The following is a 16,633-nucleotide window of genomic DNA, read 5'->3' as shown; positions in this document are numbered from 1 at the left end:
ATAATTGTTGACGCTTTGAAAGTGGAATTATTTCCCATTCTTGTTTTATTTAGAGCTTCAGTCGTTCAACAGTCTGGGGTCTCTGCTGTTGTATTTTACGCTTCATAATGCACCACACATTTTCGATGGGAAACAGGTCTGGACTGCAGGCGGGCCAGGAAAGTACTCACGCTTTTTTTTAAAAAGGTACGCTGTTGTAAACACGTGCTGAATGTGGCTTGGCATTGTCTTGCTGAAATAAGCAGGGGCGTCCATGAAAAAGACGGCGCTTAGATGGCAGCATATGTTGTTCCAAAACCTGTATGTACCTTTCAGCATTAATGGTGCCTTCACAGATGTGTAAGTTACCCATGCCTTGGGCACTAATGCACCCCCATACGATCACAGATGCTAGCTTTTCAACTTTGCATCGATAACAGTCTGGATGGTTCGCTTCCCCTTTGGTCCGGATGACACAATCTCGAATATTTACAAAAACAATTTGCAATGTGGACTCGTCAGACCACAGAACACTTTTCCACTTTGCATCAGTCCATCTTAGATGATCTCGGGCCCAGAGAAGCCGGCGGCGTTTCTGGATGTTGTTGGTAAATGGCTTTCGCTTTGCATAGTAGAGCTTTAACTTGCACTTACAGATGTAGTGACCAACCGTATTTAGTTACAGTGGTTTTCTGAAGTGTTCCTAAGCCCATGTGGTGATATCCTTTAGAGATCGATGTTGGTTTTTGATACAGTTTCATCTGAGGGATCGAAGGTCACGGTCATTCAATGTTGGTTTCTGGCCATGCCGCTTACGTGGAGTGATTTCTGCAGATTCTCTGAACCTTTTGATGATATTATGGACCGTAGATGTTGAAATCCCTAAATTTCTTGCAATTGCACTTTGAGAAACGTTGTTCTTAAACTGATTGACTTTTTGCTCACGCAGTTGTGGACAAAGGGGTGTACCTCGCCCCATCCTTTCTTGTGAAAGACTCAGCATTTTTTGGGAAGCTGTTCCCAATTTGCCTGCACACCTGTGGGATGTTCCAAATAAGTGTTTGATAAGCATTCCTCAACTTTATCAGTATGTATTGACACTTTTCCCAACTTCTTTGCCACGTGTTGCTGGCATCAAATTCTAAAGTTAATGATTATTTGCTCACAAAAAAATGTTTATCAGTTTAAACAAGTGCCTCAAAGGGCTGCACAAACCACAACGGTATCCTCGGTAGGGCCCACATAAGGGCAAGGAAAAACTCACCCCAGTGGGACGTCGACCATGATGACTATGAGAAACCTTGGACCTAACATGATATTATGAAAGTCCAATCCATAGTGGATCTAACGTAACCGTGAGAATCAAGTCCAAAGTGGATCCAATATAGTAGCGAGAGTCCCATCCAAAGTGGAGCCAGCAGGAAACCATCCCAAGCGGAGGCGGATCAGCAGCGCAGAGATGTCCGCAACCGATACACAGGCGAGCGGTCCATCCTGGGTCCCGATTTTGGAAAACCAGTACTTCATCCATGGCCACCGGACCGGACCCCCTCCACAAGGGATGGGGGGACATAGGAGAAAAAGAAAAGAAACATCAGATCAACTGGTCTAGAAAGAGGGTCTATTTAAAGGCTAGAGTGTACTAATAAGTTTTAAGATGATACTTAAATGCTTCTACTGAGGTAGCATCTCGAACTGTTACCGGGAGGGCATTCCAGAGTACTGGAGCCCGAAATGAAAAACGCTCTATAGCCCGCAGGCTTTTTTTGGGCTTTGGGAATCACTAATAAGCCGGAGTCCTTTGAACGCAGATTTCTTGCCGGGACATATGGTACAATACAATCGGCAAGATAGGATGGAGCTAGACCGTGTAGTATTTTATACGTAAGTAGTAAAACCTTAAAGTCACATCTTAAGTGCACAGGAAGCCAGTGCAGGTGAGCCAGTATAGGTATATATGTATGTATATATGTATATAAAGGTATATACAGTATAGGTATATATGTATGTATATATGTATATAAAGGTATATACAGTATAGGTATATATGTATGTATATATGTATATAAAGGTATATACAGTACAGGCGTAATGTGATCAAACTTTCTTGTTCTTGTCAAAAGTCTAGCAGCCGCATTTTGTACCAACTGTAATCTTTTAATGCTAGACATGGGGAGACCCGAAAATAATACGTTACAGTAATCGAGACGAGGCGTAACAAACGCATGGATAATGATTTCAGCGTCTTTAGTGGCCAAAATGCAGCGAATTTTAGCGATATTACGGAGATGAAAGAAGGCCGTTTTAGTAACGCTTTTAATGTGTGACTCAAAGGAGAGAGTTGGGTCGAAGATAATACCCAGATTCTTTACCGAGTCGCCTTGTTTAATTGTTTGGTTGTCAAATGTTAGAGTTGTATTATTAAATAGAGGTCGGTGTCTAGCAGGACCGATAATCAGCATTTCCGTTTTTTTGGCGTTGAGTTGCAAAAAGTTGGCGGACATCCATTGTTTAATTTCGTTAATACCACAATACTTTATTAGTAGCAGTATACTGTACAACACTACTACACACACATACAGTACATAGAAGTAAGTGTGTTTTTGTTGTTTGTGTCTTGCAGACGTCCAGCAGCTGATGGGTAATCCAGAAGAAGTTTCCCCTCAGTCAGGGGGGAGCTCCACTTTGAAGCAGGAGACTCCACAACCACCCTGCATTAAAAAGGAAGAGGAGGAACTCTGCATCACTCAGGAGGGAGAGTGTCTTCTAGGACGAGAGGAAGCTGATTACACCAAGTTTCCACTGACTATTGTCTCTGTGAAGACTGAAGATGATGAAGAGAAACCACAAGTAGACAACCTCTTAGCTCCACTATCAGATAGTGAGGCTGAAGACGAGGTTGAAGAACCTTTGGGCAGCGATACAGACTGTGAAGGTGATATGAGGACTCACACTGACAACAAACACTCTGAATGCTCTACAAAGAAGAGAGGTGAAACATGTTTGAGCTGCTCGATTTGTGCTAAAAGTTTTACTAAAAAGAGCCATTTGACTCGACACATGAGAACACACACAGGTGCAAAACCATTTAATTGTTCAGTTTGTGGCAAACGCTTTGCTCGAAATGGCAATTTGACCCAACACATGAGAACACACACAGGGGAAAAAACATTTAAGTGTTCCGTTTGTGGCAAAAGCTTTTCTCGAAATGGCAATTTGAGTCAACACATGAGAACACACACAGGTGAAAAAAACTTTAATTGTTCAGTTTGTGGCAACAGCTTTTATCAAAATAGCTCTTTGACTCAACACATGAGAACACACACAGGAGAAAAAACATTTACGTGTTCCGTTTGTGGCAAAAGCTTTTCTCGAAACAGCTCTTTGACTAAACACTCACGAACACACACAAGAGAAAAACCATGTAATTGTTCAATTTGTGGCAAACGCTTTTCTCAAAAAAGCCATTTGACTGAACACATGAGAACACACACAGGAGAAAAATCATTTAAGTGTTCCGTTTGTGGCAAAAGATTTTCTCGAAGTAGCATTTTGACTAAACACATGAGAACACACACAGGAGAAAAAACATTTAAGTGTTCCATTTGTGGCAAAAGATTTTCTCGAAATAGCATTTTGACTAAACACATGAGAACGCACACAGGTGAAAAACCATTTAGCTGTTCAGTTTGTTGTGCAAGCTTTTCTCAGAAAAGCTCTTTGTGTCAACACAATAGAACACACGGTGGAGAAAAACCATTTAGTTGTTCAGTGTGCTGTAAAAGGTTCACACATAATGCAGACGCAGTAAAACACGTAAGAACACACAAGGGAAAATAAACATCAATCCCATAAAAAAGTGCCAACTTTTACTCCTCAGACTGATTGAAATGCAAATCAGAGACATATGAACAATTAACCCCCAACACAAACAATCTAACCCCCACCTCCCTTGACATTCGGGCAAAACAGATTTGATCCGGCCCGTGAGATGAATTTGCAAAGAGTAAAAGTAAAACTGCTGTTTTAGTTGTGTCCACTGGATGTCACTATTGCAATTCTCTTAGGCAAGCTTGTAGTTTGTTCCGGGGTGAGCAAGGATACCAAGCAAGAGGTACACAGTAAAGCGGGGCTGTGACTCCTCCCCCTCCACCCAACGTAAAAGAGGAGTAAAATAATCAATCAGTAACCCCACTTCAAATGCAGCATGAGACACTGCACCCTGATATAGTTCTGTGAAAATGATTGTCTTCTGTGCAAATGTAAAGAAAGTGAACAGTGTGTGATTTACTGCAATACTGTCAGTCTTTCAACTTTTTGTTTGTGCTCTGTTGAAATTGTTTATCTAAGTTCATTGCGTTCTTTAAAGGGGAACATTATCAGCAGACCTATGCAGGCATCAATATATACCTTGATGATGCAGAAAAAAGACCATATTTTTTTTTTACCGATTTCCGAACTCTAAATGGGTGAATTTTGGCGAATTAATCGCCTTTCTGTTTATCACTCTGGAAGCGATGACGTCAGAATGTGACGTCGCCGAGGTAACACAGCTGCCATTTTCATTTTCAACACATTGTAAACATTGGGTCTCTTCTCTGTTATTTTACGTTTTTTCGACTATTTTTTGGAACCTTGGAGACATCATGCCTCGTTGGTGTGTTGTCGGAGGGTGTAACAACACTAACAGGGAGGGATTCAAGTTGCACCACTGGCCCGAAGATCCCAAAGTGTCTGCCGCCAGACCCCCATTGAATGTGCCAGAGTGTCTCCACATTTGACCGGCGATGCTAAGACAGACATGGCACAGAGATGTATGGATAACCTGCAGATGCATTTGCAACGATAGTCAACGAAATCACAAAGGTGAGTTTTGTTGATGTTGACTGCCAGCTAATCGATGCTAACATGCTACGCTAATCGATGCTAACATGCTATTTACCGGCGGTGCTAAAGCAGACATGACACAGAGATGTATGGATAACTTGCAGATGCATTTGCAACTATATTACGTTTCCTTCCACCCACATTTAATGCGAAAAAAACACTTACCAATCGACGGATTTAAGTTGCTCCAGTGTCAAAAGATGCGAAAGTCCTGATCGTTTGGTCCGCACATTTTACCGGCGATGCTAACGCAGCTATTCGGCCATGCTATGGCTATGAATAGCGTCAATAGCTATTCACTCAATAGCTTCAGTTTCTCCTTCAATATTTTCATACTCCAACCATCTGTTTCAATACATGCGTAATCTGTTGAATCGCTTAAGCCGCTGAAATCCGTGTCTGAATCCGAGCTAATGTCGCTATATCTTGCTGTGGTTGTTTGTTTACATTGGCAGCACTGTGTGACGTCACAGGGAAATGGACAATCGCATCGCAAATAGCAAAAATCAAGCACTTTAAAGCTTTTTTTAGGGATATTCCGAGACCAGTAAAATTTTGAAAAAAAATATAACAAGCCACTGGGAACTGATTTTTATTGTTTTAAGCCCTTTTGAAATTGTGACAATGTTCCCCTTTAAGGTGTTTTTGAAAATGCACCATTTTTCCCCCTCAGAATTTTAAACTAACTTGAAGTGTTTTGTCAAGAGGATTATTTGTGATTTGCACATTTTCAGAGTGTGCTTGTTTTATTTTTGGCCAAAGTAAAATAAAAAAAATAAATTAAAGTTGTCGTATTTTTAAGTTATCATGCCATGATTTTACCCGCCCCGCCCACGTGGAAATAGATTTTCCTCCATGCGGCCCCTGAGCTGAAATGAGTTTGACAGCCCTGCTGTAATCTGACTCATGTGAGCAGGTTACTGTATAAACACATTTTGTTATAAGTTATAAAAATGTGTTCATCAATGTCAGGCTGACAATCGCTCTTCCGCTTCCTCCAAACACGAGAACAAAGCAGCTCCTACTGACTTGTGATTGGTCAGACCGTGCCGATCTTAATCACATGGCTAATTTCAATATAATAAAATTTGATGTAACACAATTAAATATCTTATATGCTCAGACAGTAATGTGTTTATATAAGTTTGGATTGTGTTATGATGTTTGTAATGGGGAAAGACGTTAATGTGTCTTGTTTTCATGTTTGCATTTAAGATAGTTGACATTTGTTAACTGGTGATTAGTGGTGTTAAGTGCCTAAGATGGTAGTTATTGATTAGCAGTGCGATGAGGGCTTTCTGCTGCTGAGTGATTAGCACTACAGTTAGAGCCACCTATCGCCAGGTAGAAATGAGCAGTTTCACCAACATTTTGATGTGAAACCATATTACTAACTGTCTGCTGTTTTACAGGATTCATGGAAGTTTATTGACGATACACATGAGATGGCACACAATTTAGTAGCAGGTGAACTATAGGATTGGTCCTGGTGGAGATCTACACTCTTAGTGCTTTTCTTCTTTATTCAGAGAAATGATTTGACCTTCTAAAGCAGGGGTGTCAAAGTCAAACACAGAGTGGGCCAACATTTAAAACTGAACAAAGCCGCGGGCCGAGGTTGAACAAATTCATCTTTTAATAGGGACCCCAAAAAGTTTTTCATTGAATATTGAACAAGCAAGGCTTATATAACTTTATGGTGACATGCAAAATTGAGATTAAAATGATAATAATTAAAAAATATCAATGGCATATCAAATCAAATTTAAATAAAAATTGAATGCCTCTTTTGTGTTTGCAGCCTTCTGAGGTAAATATTAACATTAACTTTTTCCAGAGGCTAATACATTTAAAAATAAAATAATGAATAAATCAACCATTCAGGCCTTTTTACTGCTCATTTAATGTCGGGGCTCAGGTGGGCGGGGTTTGTTGGTAGCAAGGAGGGGATGTATATTGTAGCGGTCCGGAAGAGTTAGTGCTGCAAGGGGTTCTGGGTATTTGTTATGTTGTGTTGCGGTGCGGATGTTCTACCGAAATGTGTTGGTCATTCTTGTTTGGTGTGGGTTCACAGTGTGGCGCATATTTGTAACAGTGTTAAAGTTCTTTATATGGCCACCCTCAGTGTGACCTGTATGGCTGTTGGTCAAGTATGCCTTGCATTTACTTACATGTGTGTAGAAGACACATATATTATGTGACCTGGCAGGCACGCTGTTTGTGAGGAGGAAAAACAGACTTGACAGGTTGTAGGGGACGCTAAAGGCAGTGCCTTTAAGGCACACCCCTATTATTGTTGTCCGGGTGGGATTCGGGAGAATGGTTGCGACGGGAGATTTTCGGGACGGGCACTGAAATTCATGAGTCTCCCGGGAAATCGGTGAATGCGGTGTTACAGCGGCGGGCCAGCTCTAATGTTAATTTGATATTGCCTCAAGGGAAAAATGAAATTACATGGCGGGCCAGAGTTTGACACCTATGTTCTAAAGGATTTTAACTAAACCAATTAAGTGGGTTGAAACATAGTTCTGTGTTTCTTGTAGTAATTAAAATGTGTGATTTTTTCTGGTTTAAACAACAGCCAACAAAAATAGTCTGTGCACGTGTTTGTATTTTTATATATATACATGTTTTATTTTCAAAGAGTAGTTGTGTATTATTTGATAATAGATACATTTGCTAATCATTGTTTTGAAACAGGATTAAAATGTCTTTATTTTGAAAAACAATTTTTGTGGAGTAGGAAACGGAAAGTGCTTGTTTCAGCGCATGCGCAAATGTACTTGAAGCGAGGCAAAAAGACGAAGACCGCATGCTATGGTTGTTTGGAGAATTTTGGAATTGACGATCTTAAAGTCTTATGATTCACAGCAAATATAGCAACACTTATCTCAAGTCGTGTTTCCCAAAGCCACGAAACGTGCATTGAGTTTGGAGCGATATCTGAAGTGAAGATTGAAGACGTGATAGAAGATGGACGACTACTGCTATGCTAAGATGGTGACGTCATGTCAAAGAGAACATTCCAGCAAATCACCAACGGAGATAAAGACGGAAGATGAAGGTGAGTGACTTGACGTTTTGTTTCGAAGTCAATTTAAGGCCTAAAGAAAGCATTCATGGGAAAATAGCCGACTTTTCAACAATGTAAACAAAGAGCCGCCATGATTGTTAGCTTGAAGAAGGCATCCATCCATCCATTTATACCTACCGCTTGTCCCGTTTGGGATCGCGGAGGTCGCTGGAGCCTGTATTTGGGCGGAAGGCGGCGTACACCCTGGACAAGTCGCTAACTCATCACAATAAACCAAAAATAATGACAAAAAAATCCATGTTATGAATTATTTTCAAAGCTCCAATTAGTTCAAATATTTCACTTTAAAATGTTTTATGTGGTAAAAAAAAAGCATATATTGTGCAGTTGACATATAAAAACTAAGTTTTCTTTGACAAAAGAGCATAAAACAAACAAGATAATAGTTTGAACGTAATATTGAAGTTGATCTCGTAACTTAAGTGTTGAAAGTTTTTTTTTTTTAAAACCAATAAAAATGCATCACTTTCTGAGTGGGGCACCTTTTGGATCCCAAATGTGGTATTTTATTGATCTTTTCACTGGGATTCCTCAAAAATATAAAATAATTAAAATCAATGGTGTCCTGCATTATTGCTCTTTTAGGGCTCTAATTACTAAATACTGCATATTTCCGTTTTATTATGAAAAACAAAATTGTTGTTTTTTAAGTTGATATAGAGCAGGGACGTCAAACTCAAATACAGAGTGGGCCAACATTTAAAACCGAACAAAGCCGAGGGCCGAGGTTGAACAAATGAACCTTTTAATAGGGACCCAAACAAGTTTTGCATTGAATATTGAACAAGCAAGGCTTATATAACTTTATAGTGACATGAGTTTCAAATAATAATAATAAAAAAAATATCAATCGCATATCAAATAAAATAAAAATGCCTCTTTTCGGCGGCGGGTTTGAGTTGGGGCGGGGTTTGGTGGTAGCGGGGGTGTATATTGTAGCTTCCCGGAAGAGTTAGTGATGCAAGGGGTTCTGGGTATTTGTTCGGTTGTGTTTATGTTGTGTTTAAGTTGTGTTACGGTGCGGATGTTCTCCCAAAATGTGTTTGTCATTCTTGTTTGCTGTGGGTTCACAGTGTGGCGCATATTTGTAACAGTGTTAAGCTTGTTTATACGGCCACCCTCAGTGTGACCTGTATGGCTGTTGACCAAGTATGCCTTGCATACACTTGTGTGTGTGTGTATGAGCCCCATATATTATGTGAGTGGGCCGGCACGCTGTTTGTATGGAGGAAAGGCGGACAAGGCGACATGTAGAGAACGCCAAAGGCAGTGTTTTACGGCCCACCCCCAATATTATTGTCCGGGTGGAAATAGGGGGAAATTCGGGAGGGGCACTGAACTTCGGGAGTCTCCCGGGAAAATTGGGAGGGTTGACGAGTATGAGTATTAGCGATGAATGCGGTGTTACAGCGGCGGGCCAGCTCTAATGTTAATTTGATATTACCTCAAGGGCCAAATTAAATTACACAAATTAGGCCCGCGGGCCAGAGTTTGACACCCATGATATAGAGATTTACTGTAAGCGTTAAATAAAAAATAATAATACAAATTTGACTTATTTTCCACATTTTATTAACTGAGACCCTTCATGGTCCCCGGGACCCCTGAAGGTAAAATACATTTTAAAAAGACATATATTTTTCTATGGTTTGAAAATGAAAAACATAAAAATGGCCCCCGCATGCTTTAATTTTTCCATATGCGGCCCTCAGTGTAAAAAGTTTGGACATATCAAAACAACACTAAATTAAAGTGCACTTTTTGTACAGAACGCCACTACAATAGTTTAATAACCAAACAAAGTGCACTTTTGTGCATGATGTCACACAAGATATTTCAATAAGGGTCAAATAAAAATGAGCTGCGTAACAGGAAATCAAATAGTGTATGTCCTCCGCTTTGTGGTAGGTTCCTGCCGACGTTATCTCCTTCTGTTGTTGAGCTTTTTTTTTTTTTGTCCTGTCCAGCTTCTCAGGCAAATCATATAGTTGATGTAGATGTCCGTATCGGCTGTTCACATTTACTTTACAAAAGAGAAGTGTAGGCTACTTCTCTTGTTGCCTTATTGGTACTTGACTTTATTAAATGTATTTACATTATCATTCGGTGCAGCCGGGCCGGAGCAGGAGGGAATAGAAAGAGAGGAAAAAAGAAGACTGATGGGGAAATTGTGGCATAAGAGGGGGATAAGACAGAGAGACAACAACAACAACAATAGAGCAACATCAGCAAATATGATATGTACAAATATGATGCTAAAAGTTATGGCAAAGAAGCAGTTAGCGAAATAAACTATTTTTTTCATACGGTGTTGATGTAAAAATGGTTGCTTGGGCATTTTGTGGGTGTGGCACCGAACAGAGATGTTGACATGCGGAGTTTCAAGCACTCTTCATTCTCTAGCGGGTGACTTTTCAAATAATGCTACAAACTAGCAGTGGTGCTACTTTTTGTAGCAACGCTTTCGCTGCATACCTGACATATTACGGCTGTCTGTTCGACATCTTCCCGCTTGAAGTCAAACCACCGCCAGACCATGGACCACATGCTGTTTTTCTTGGGAATTAGTTCTTCCTTCATTTGTTACCAGATTGGCACCTCCTTTCTCTTGTATCACCACTCGCACCGCTAGCATCACAGCTAACGTTACCCATTCCGCTACCTCCCTGCTCGGCGAGGGCGTAAGACGTTGCAGGCGCGACGGTATGTGACGTATGTAAGAAGGTGCGCTTGTTTTATGTCTCTGTGAGAAAGAGAGACAAGAAGGAGTGGGAAGAGCCTGTAGTTTAATGCCCGCAGCTAAAAGCAACTGCGTGAGAACGTATACTCCTATATCCCCATATAGTCATTTTCGATATCGCACAGAGACAAACCCGCGATATATCGTGATGTATTGCATATATCACCCAGCCCTACTATTTCCATCAACAACAATCATGACAAACTTCATGATTGCCAATAACGACTCCTTTGGGACAAATTATGATCCAGAACCTTGTATTTTTAGCCTGAATCTACGGACGTTTTAGAAGCTGGGTGATAAGCAGATCCAGCAAGTAGCATTTTGCTAAGTGCTGAACAAGGACTACAAACTATGGACATTTTCAAACAAGTTATTTCCAAACGGTGCCTGTAACACGGCAGTAAAACGGCTGGTCTAACAAAACATAAGTCAACTTCATGGACCCACTTGCTGCAGAAACTCGCTCTCCAATCAGCTGAATAGATTCAATGACTCTACGGTGACGTTTTGGTGGATTTACAAAACTGAAACAATACCAAAAGAAGGTTTCGTCAACACGTACATGCAGACATACAAAATTAATCCCAAGAGAAGCAAAGAACACATTTTCAGTCATGTTGTTATGATAGAATCCGCATTCAACGATCACTAATGCTAGCTATCCAAATTGCTATTATTAGCTAACAGCACCCAAAGCTAACGCGCATGCATGTGTTACATATCTACGTAATTACGACATTACGTACGAGAAACTGTGAAGGGGCGGGATATATTGTGTAAAATATTAGAAAAAATGGTGCCCTCTTTAATAACACTAACACAGACATGCGTATGTGTTTCATTTCATACGATAGCACGTACACATGCAGGAAAAGACTCCTACAAACATCACACATGGGACTTTTTAGTAAGTATGAATTGTTTTAGTTCTATTGTAAAACGTACAAACGTTGCTTGGAGCGATGAATGAAGAATCCGTCAGAATAATTGTATCTAAGTTATCACACAACTTTGTGTTTCAACGAGTTCCCGGCGAGCAGACAAAAGGCTGGTAAAACTCCACTGTTTAGGATAGTGAGTGACATGAAAGTGTCGGTTTCCTTGATGTATTGTAAACCACAGGAAGATTTTGTCTTGACCCGAGATCTACAAAGCGGAGATGAGGCGGGGCCTGACCCCCTTCCAGGGACCTTTGCTACGAACTGTTTTGTGACCGAGGGCAACGGCTTTTTACAACCTTTTTTTTGAACCGACCTTTTCTTTGGACTGTTTTGTAACCAAAAGTAGCGGCTGTTTACGACCCCCATCCCTTTTAAAACAGCTGTTGCCATGTAATCAGGGAAAGTCCAAATAAAAGAGGAGGCGGACAATCTTTCGTCAAGGCGTGGTGGAAGACTGTACAAAGAGTACAGCCCAGATGTTTCTCCTCAATTGAGCTAAATTTAATTCTCTCTCAGTTTAATTCTATAGGTGTACGCGCTCTCCTCATTGAGCCAAATTTATTCTGCCTCTGTTTGATTCCTTGCTTCTTTGTCTGTTTAAAAGATGTCATCAGTGTTTGAACCTGACAGTAACGTCTAACTTTACGCCGCGTGGGTCTTCGAATCTGTGGTGGAAGACTGTACAAAGAGTACAGCCCAGATGTTTCTCCTCAATTGAGCTAAATTTAATTCTCTCTCAGTTTAATTCTATAGGTGTACGCGCTCTCCTCATTGAGCCAAATTTAATTCTGCCTCTGTTTGATTCCTTGCTTCTTTGTCTGTTTAATAGATGTCATCAGTGTTTGAACCTGACAGTAACGTCTAACCTTACGCCGCGTGGGTTTTCGAATCTCTGTTTGGACACCCGTATGGGTTTTTTCCAAGTACTCCGGCTTTCTCCCGCAGTCCCAAAATATTCATGTTAAGTTAACTGAAGACTAGATAACTTGTCAAAGATATTTCAGCTGTTTGATCGAGTTTGTGTATGCTAACAGCTGATCGACCGGAAATGAATCACTATCGTCGATCACGATCATACAATCGACCGGACCTATGGACAACACAAAGATTATGCATCGTAACGTAACTCATTCAACGTGTTTGTGTTCCTCAGACATCCAGCAACTGATTAGTCACCCTGAAGAACTTCGGTCTGAGCCGCAGGGGGTCAGCTCCACTTTGAAGCAGGAGGCTCCGCAGCCACCTCACATTAAAATGGAAGAGGAGGAACTCTGGATCACTCAGGAGGAAGCTGATCTTACCAAGCTGCCACTGACTGTTGTCTCTGTGAAGACTGAGGACGATGAAGAGAAACCACACGTAGACGACCTCTTAGCTCCACTATCAGATAGTGAGGTTGAAGACGAGGTTGAAGTAACTTTGAGCAGCGATACAGACTGTGAAGGTGACACGAGGACTCACACTGACAAAAAACACGCCGACTGCTCGAAAAAGAAGACGCGTAAAAAAACGTTGAGCTGCACGGTTTGTGGTACAAGATGTACAAAAAAGAGCCGTTTGACTCTACACATGAGAACACACACAGGAGAAAAACCATTCAATTGTTCAGTTTGCAGGAAAAGCTTTTCTCAAAATAGCGGTTTGACTCTACACATGAGAACACACACAGGAGAAAAACCATGTAATTGCACCGTTTGCGGCAAAAGCTTTTCTGTAAAGAATCCGTTGATTGTACACATGAGAACGCATACAGGGGAAAGACCATTCAATTGCTCCGTTTGCGGTAAAAACTTCTCGCACAACAGCAGTTTGACTGAACACTTGAGAACACACACAGGAGAGAAAACCTTTCTTTGTTCAGTTTGTGGGAAAAGCTTTTCTCGAAGAAGACAACTGATTCTACACATGAGAACACACACAGGAGAGAGGCCATTTAAATGTTCAGCTTGCTGCAAAAGCTTTTCTCACAGGTGGAATCTGACCAAACACATGAGAACACATGCGGTGGAAAAAATCTTCAATTGCTTAGTTTGTTGCAAAAGCTTTTCTGAAAAGGGTGATTTGACTGAACACATGAAAATGCACAAAGGAGAAAGACAATTTAAATGTTCAGTTTGCAGTAAAAGCTTTTCTACTAATGGCAATTTGACTCAACACATGAGAACACACACCGGAGTAAAACTATTTAATTGTTCAGTTTGTTGTAAAACCTTTTCTCAAAAGGGCAGTTTGACTTACCATATGAGAACTCACACCGGAGAAAGACCATTTCGTTGCTCAGTTTGCAGTCAAAGTTTTTCTTACAAACAGGGTTTGACTCGACACCAAATGAAACACACGGCAGCGAAACCGTTCAGCTGTTCATTTTGTGGCAAACGCTATACTCGAAGGAGCCGTTTGTCCGGTCACCTAAGAACACATCGTAAGTAGAAAAGATTTTAAAAGATAGAAACATTTTAGTGTTCTGTTTGCGGTCAACGTCATCCACACAGTCTCATTTCTAATCACATGCGAACACACACGGGAGGAAAAAACAGTTACCTAATTTAAAGTAAAAGCTTTTCTGTGGACAAAATTTGACTCAACACATAAACACCCTACAGAAAACTTTCTCAGTCGTTGTATTGGCAGACAAAGACATACCTGATACATGAAACCACACAGTACAAAAAAATGTTTAGTTGCTTAGTTTGTTGTAATATATTCACCCAGGAGTTAGCACAGGCCTGGGCAATTATTTTGACTAGCTCGGTTGACAGAATGGCCGTGCCAGCAACTTGAGGGTTCCAGGTTCGATCCCCGCTTCCGCCATCTTAGTCCTTTGGCAAGACACTTTACCCACCTGCTCCCAGTGCCACCCACACTGGTTTAAATGTAACTTGGATATTGGGTTTTACTATGTCAAGCGCCTTGAGTCGCTAGAGAAAAGCGCTATATAAATATAATTCACTTCACATTTAGAGAAAAAAATGTGACTGGGGCCGGTACATCTGTTTTTAGGAACACTAATACGAAACCTCACAATAATGTCTGAATGAATGCTATAAATGTTATGACAAACCGCCTTAAAAAATGTAATGGAATTTTACATTTTTCTATGAAGGATAAAACACTGAATATTGACAAAATATGAACATCGATCGACATATTTTACAAGTGAAACGCAACAAATACGCAACAAAGTAAAATATGAACACGATGGGTACAAAATACCCCCAACTACAATCTGATATATCTGATATTGTCATGATCCGCTACTTGGATCATGGCGTATTCTGGTTTTGTTCTGTTTTGTATCACATCCTTGTAGTATTTGACTCCATAGATCCTGGTGGCACTTCCTGTTTTGTTTCCATTGTCACAGTAACCCATTTGTGTCACCTCCATCCATCCATTTTCTACCGCTTATTCCCTTTCGGGGTCGCTGGCGCCCATCTCGGCCACAATCGGGCGGAAGGCGGGGTACACCCTGGACAAGTCGCCACCTCATCGCAGGGCCAACACAGATAGACAGACAACATTCACACTCACATTCACACACTAGGGACCATTTAGTGTTGCCAATCAACCTATCCCCAGGTGCATGTCTTTGGAGGTGGGAGGGGCCTATCCCCAGGTGCATGTCTTTGGAGGTGGGAGGGGCCTATCCCCAGGTGCATGTCTTTGGAGGTGGGAGGGGCCTATCCCGAGGTGCATGTCTTTGGAGGTGGGAGGGGCCTATCCCCAGGTGCATGTATTTGGAGGTGGGAGGGGCCTATCCCCAGGTGCATGTCTTTGGAGGTGGGAGGAAGCCTGAGTACCCGGAGGGAACCCAAACATTCACGGGGAGAACATGCAAACTCCGCACAGAAAGATCCCGAGCCTGGATTTGAACCCAGGACTGCAGGACCTTCGTATTGTGAGGCAGACGCACTAACCCCTCTGCAAAGTCCATTGTCATAGTAACCCATTTGTGTCACCTGCCTTTGGTTTTTCACACGCACCCGCTTTTTGATTATCCCTGCTATTTGAACCTGCCCTTGTTTTTCATTCGGTCTCGGATTCCCAACTTGCTTTCGATGCAACAGGTGACGTCGCTATCCCTCATTGTGTCACACCTATGGATCACGTTTTGTTTTGTCATCTTATGTTTTTGATTTTGGACAATCAAGTCACGTTTTGCACTTCCTGGTTTTGTTTGTTTCCATGCCAACCTCATTAGTTTTCACCTGCAGCCTCACCTGTTTTCACTAATCATCACAGCTATTTAAGTCACTCTTTTTCTTGTCTTCGTTCTGGGATCTTCACACTCGCACGCACCCTACCCATGCTGTTCAAACCTTCACGTCCTCGCCCACAGTTTCATGCCGAGTAAGTTTATGTACTTATGCCACAGTGTTATTTTTGTTCTCTATGTTCATAGTTGGGCTTCACGGTGGCAGAGGGGTTAGTGCGTCTGCCTCACAATACGAAGGTCCTGCAGTCCTGGGTTCAAATCCAGGCTCGGGATCTTTCTGTGTGGAGTTTGCATGTTCTCCCCGTGAATGCGTGGGTTCCCTCCGGGTACTCCGGCTTCCTCCCACCTCCAAAGACATGCACCTGGGGATAGGCCCCTCCCACCTCCAAAGACATGCACCTGGGGATAGGCCCCTCCCACCTCCAAAGACATGCACCTGGGGATAGGTTGATTGGCAACACTAAATGGTCCCTAGTGTGTGAATGTTGTCTGTCTATCTGTGTTGGCCCTGCGATGAGGTGGCGACTTGTCCAGGGTGTACCCCGCCTTCCGCCCGATTGTAGCTGAGATAGGCGCCAGCGCCCCCCGCGACCCCAAAAGGGAATAAGCGGTAGAAAATGGATGGATGGATGTTCATAGTTCATTCATGCCAATCGAGCAAGTGTTTTTGTTTCCTGTTTATATTTTGTAGCCAAGTTTTATACCTCCTTGTGAGCGCCCTTAGTTTGATTATTTTTGATTATAGAGTTTGTTTATTTAATAAATCATGTACC

At 41.6% G+C, this 16,633-nt stretch overlaps 3 protein-coding genes across 4 annotated transcripts in view; all 3 read left to right on the top strand.

The window, feature by feature from the left end:
* Nucleotides 1-4,896, top strand: part of LOC133555940 (oocyte zinc finger protein XlCOF6.1-like) — a 36,074-nt gene extending 31,178 nt beyond the window's left edge. Inside the window, exon 3 of the transcript XR_009807433.1 lies at nt 4,107-4,896. The gene's annotated coding sequence lies outside the window, so the exon portion shown is untranslated. The remainder of the gene's footprint in view (nt 1-4,106) is intronic.
* The window catches only part of LOC133552924 (gastrula zinc finger protein XlCGF57.1-like), a 30,630-nt gene extending 15,564 nt beyond the window's left edge, over nt 1-15,066 (top strand). The window contains exons 1-2 of one of the 2 annotated variants that reach the window (XM_061900568.1): nt 7,655-7,930; nt 12,798-15,066. In XM_061900568.1, the coding sequence (XP_061756552.1) occupies nt 7,840-7,930; nt 12,798-14,074 (1,368 nt within the window). In that variant the 5' untranslated portion in view covers nt 7,655-7,839 and the 3' untranslated portion in view covers nt 14,075-15,066. Of the gene's footprint in view, nt 1-7,654; nt 7,931-12,797 lie in introns of those variants that run through there. The other variant, XM_061900648.1, reaches the window with a different exon arrangement.
* Nucleotides 2,600-4,108, top strand: LOC133554552 (zinc finger protein OZF-like). Its single transcript, XM_061903499.1, has one exon. The coding sequence runs from the start codon at nt 2,617-2,619 to the stop codon at nt 3,817-3,819; it is 1,203 nt and encodes a 400-aa protein (XP_061759483.1). The 5' UTR covers nt 2,600-2,616; the 3' UTR covers nt 3,820-4,108.
* Nucleotides 15,067-16,633: the final 1,567 nt, after the last annotated feature.

Source organism: Nerophis ophidion, linkage group LG01, assembly GCF_033978795.1.
Source record: "Nerophis ophidion isolate RoL-2023_Sa linkage group LG01, RoL_Noph_v1.0, whole genome shotgun sequence".
Taxonomy (NCBI): domain Eukaryota; kingdom Metazoa; phylum Chordata; class Actinopteri; order Syngnathiformes; family Syngnathidae; genus Nerophis; species Nerophis ophidion.
The sequence above is the reverse complement of the archived record's forward strand: the minus strand, read 5'-3'. Positions and strand labels throughout refer to the sequence as shown.

Bases quoted from the DNA above. Each gene is read 5' to 3' on its own strand.
- LOC133554552 (XM_061903499.1), top strand. From the start codon at position 2,617: ATGGGTAATCCAGAAGAAGTTTCCCCTCAGTCAGGGGGGAGCTCCACT.